Below are 3,615 nucleotides of genomic sequence, written 5' to 3' on the forward strand. Positions count from 1 at the left end.
AGCCTATTTTCACTCCACACGAGCATGTGGCTCATTCGTGTGTGACACATGGCCGATGTACACTGTCGTGTGCCCCTGGGGTACCCTTTCAAAATAAGTCAATATACCCTACAGGTTTGGCACGGCCTAGACACACAAGCGTGTCTATTGGCCGTGTGTGGCACATGGGTTGGAACATGGGTGTGGGGCTGACTGTGTGACCCAAGTCAATAACCCCTTTAAAATTCACACGGCCTGACACACGAGCATATCCTCGAGCGTGTGGTGCAAGTCAGTATGTATGCCTTGTTTTCACATGGTCTGTGACACAGGGCGTGTGACCCCTGAATGCATGAAATTTTTTTCTAAGTTTCCTAAAGTTTTTAAATGTTATCGGTTTAGCCCCGAACCTCTTTTAAGCATGTTTTAAGGTCCCGTAGGACCTTATAAGGAACAATGTGAATGAGTTGAATGGATTTAGATTATGAATGCATAAATGTTTGTGAATGATGTGTATTATCTGGTAATGCCTCGTAACCCTATTTCTGTGATGGATACGGGTTAGGGGTGTTACATTTCCCTAGGGCCGTAAATGACGTTCAAAGATTGAAGCTTCTTTAAGGTATTTAACAATAAGATCTTCAAATGAGAAAGTTTGTAGTAACTAAGGGTATGTGAAAATGAGTAATCGAAACTTTATGATGGTGACTACACACCATCAGGAGATACGAAAGCATAGGAGATGCGAAAATGAGTATTCACTAAAGTAGAAGAAAATAAAAAAATAAAAAAGTTTTTATATACTTTTTAGTTAGAAGCATGGACGATGAAGATAAAATTTAACATTAATGAAAGCATTAGAAATTTGAAAGTGAATAATCAAAACTTTTAATCGATGTTTTTGGCTTAAATCAAGTTTTTATTTTTAATTATTTTTAAGATTTTTTAATTTTTTGTGCGCTGATTTTAATGGTTAATTACTAATTTAGTCCCTAAATTATAATAAATTTAATTACTAATTTTTTTAAAAAAATACAGGAGCGGAAATGTAATTTATACCCTTCTTCACACTTTCACCAAATATCAGTATTTTGAAAGAAATATTTGTTATTGATATTTTGGTAACTTTAATGGGGATTTTCAGTGAAACCATTTTCCCGGTTCTTGCAGATTAATATGAATACTAACCTTCAACAGATTTACACTCCGGTTATGACTTTTACTTGATCCTTCTTTTGTTTATCTAATCCTGTTTTCCTGCCTTATCTGGTTTTTTGTTTATCTCCAACCATTTGTTTGTGGTAATTTTGGTTTTGGACTCTCACACCGACTGTTCGAGGTTTTATCTCAGAAAAAGCAACGTCTTTTTGTTTTTATTACTTGTTAATGAAGAGAAGATCCATAATAACGTTATCATCTTCAATAATCCGATGTCAAAAATTAGATTCCATGTTTGTTTCAGTAAGGCAAATATCAAGTGGAGGAAAAAGATCGAAGAAGAAAATATACCACAGAGACTATCAACTAGACAAAGTAATGGATTTGCAGAAGAAACCATCTTTAATTCTTCAGCTAAAGTGCATTATCCAATCTCAAAATCATCAACGTCTTCTTCTTCGTGACCTCGAAAAGGAAGTCGGGTTTGTGGAAAAATGGAACTTCATGTCCATCATGGAGAAGTACCCTTCAATATTCGGTGTTGGTGGTGGCTGTGGAAAAGAACTCCCTTTTGTTACACTAACTGGAAAAGCCGAAAAGATTGCAAGAGAACAGGGAGAAGCAAGGAATTTAATGGAACCCATTTTGGTTAAGAACCTAAGGAAGTTGTTAATGTTGTCTATTGATTGTAGGGTGCCATTGGAGAAGGTTGAATTAATTGGAAATGAACTTGGCTTGCCTCATGACTTCAAAAAGTCATTGATTTTCAAATATCCTGAATATTTTTCCACGAAAGTTATCAATGGTAGAGCTTATCTTAACTTGGAGAACTGGGATTCTTTACTGGCAGTGACTGCTCGTGAGGAGAGATTCGCACGTGAAAGGATGTTGCAATCAGCTGGTGGTCAAAATAAGGTTAGGATCACGAAAGATGGTAACTATCTCGGTCCATTCGCATTTAAAATGTGTTATGCTGCTGGTTTTAGACCGAATAAGAGTTATCTTGAGGAACTTGAGAAGTGGCAGAAAATGGAATTCCCTTCTCCATACTTGAATGCGAGGAGATTTGAAGTTGCAGATCCAAAAACCCGAAAAAGAGTGGTGGCTGTGCTTCATGAACTCCTCAGTTTGACCATGGAGAAGAGGATGATATCTGCAAAACTGGACGCATTTCATTCAGAGTACCGATTACCTTCCAAGTTAGTGCTATGTTTGACAAAGCACCATGGTATATTTTACATTACAAATAAAGGTGCAAGGAGCACTGTATTTCTTAAAGAAGCATATGATGGTACAAATTTGGTAGATAAATGTTCTATCCTGATGTTTAATGATAAGTTTGTTGCACTAAGTGGTAGAAATGAGACCAGTTCAGGTAACGTTATGAAATATACTTAGGTCGTTACTTAACAGATGTGGGATAATACCACTTTGCAACCATGTTAAGTTATGATGTCAATGCAGTTGACATGGGCACTGATAATTGTTAAGTGTTTGATGTGGATGGAGAAAAGCAGGTAAGGTGGAATTTTTTCTTAATCTTTCCTCATTGAGAATGGAGTATGGATGGCACCATTTTCTGCTATGAGTTACTAGTTTTGCTTATGCTATGAGTTATATTATTCGATAAACATTGAAATCACTTAAAAACTGAAGTAGAGGCAGAAGCAGATAATGCTTTCTCTACTCAATTATTAAAAGCACTCCAGAATCGATCACTTTCAATTGGGCCTAGGTTGTAAAATTTTCACATGTTTCTGCAGAGACGGAAGAAGGTTTTCTAGAGCTTTTGCCTCCCTCCTTAACGTCAATATTGAAGAAGTTTACTGCTAAACGTGCAGCATGTTGTATGGACTGTGGAGATTAATAAATCCTATCTGTATACTCTTGAATGCGTTGGACACAATGGAACATAAAATAAAAATAAAAAATAAAAATAAAAAAAATTTTGAGCAACATAAGTATGATTTATATATATATGTGTATAGAATTATTATTTACTCCTTTGGACTTAGATGTGTGCCTTTATACCTAATTATCCTACTCAACATCAACAAATTGCTTTGCTGTATTTTATTGTAGTGTTATAAAGTTTTTATTTATTCTTGGACAGAGTGCTATAAAGTTGATAAATCAAGTAGTGGTTGCTTAGTGCCCACAAACAATAAATTGTATTGCCTGGGTATTAAATCACTTTATAATGACTTTGCTTTACTGTTTTCTTGATCACTAAAGCACTCATTTTGGTCCTCCTATGGATCTTACTGGTGCAACTGAGTTGACTGGAAAGCATGTTAGAGAAACTCATTGATGTGTTCGATAAAACATGATGAAATGGTCTAGCCATGGAAATAGAAAGTAGGAACCTTGATGATTGCAGCCATTGAGCCATATTTTCCTATTCCCTCATCAATTATCTTTGTGAAAGATTAAAGTATTTAAGCACTCGATAATGCTGTATTCTTTCAACAAAATCTG

General features: G+C 35.6%; 1 protein-coding gene across 1 annotated transcript; it reads left to right on the plus strand.

The window, feature by feature from the left end:
• The first annotated feature begins 1,110 nt into the window (after positions 1-1,110).
• On the plus strand, positions 1,111-2,831 carry LOC107949291 (protein WHAT'S THIS FACTOR 1 homolog, chloroplastic). The gene has a single exon (XM_016884012.2). It carries the CDS (start codon positions 1,366-1,368, stop codon positions 2,533-2,535), a length of 1,170 nt encoding a protein of 389 aa, XP_016739501.2. The 5' UTR covers positions 1,111-1,365; the 3' UTR covers positions 2,536-2,831.
• Positions 2,832-3,615: the final 784 nt, after the last annotated feature.

Source organism: Gossypium hirsutum, chromosome A04, assembly GCF_007990345.1.
Source record: "Gossypium hirsutum isolate 1008001.06 chromosome A04, Gossypium_hirsutum_v2.1, whole genome shotgun sequence".
Taxonomy (NCBI): domain Eukaryota; kingdom Viridiplantae; phylum Streptophyta; class Magnoliopsida; order Malvales; family Malvaceae; genus Gossypium; species Gossypium hirsutum.

Coding starts and splice junctions, on each gene's coding strand:
- LOC107949291 (XM_016884012.2), top strand. CDS start 1,366: ATGAAGAGAAGATCCATAATAACGTTATCATCTTCAATAATCCGATGT.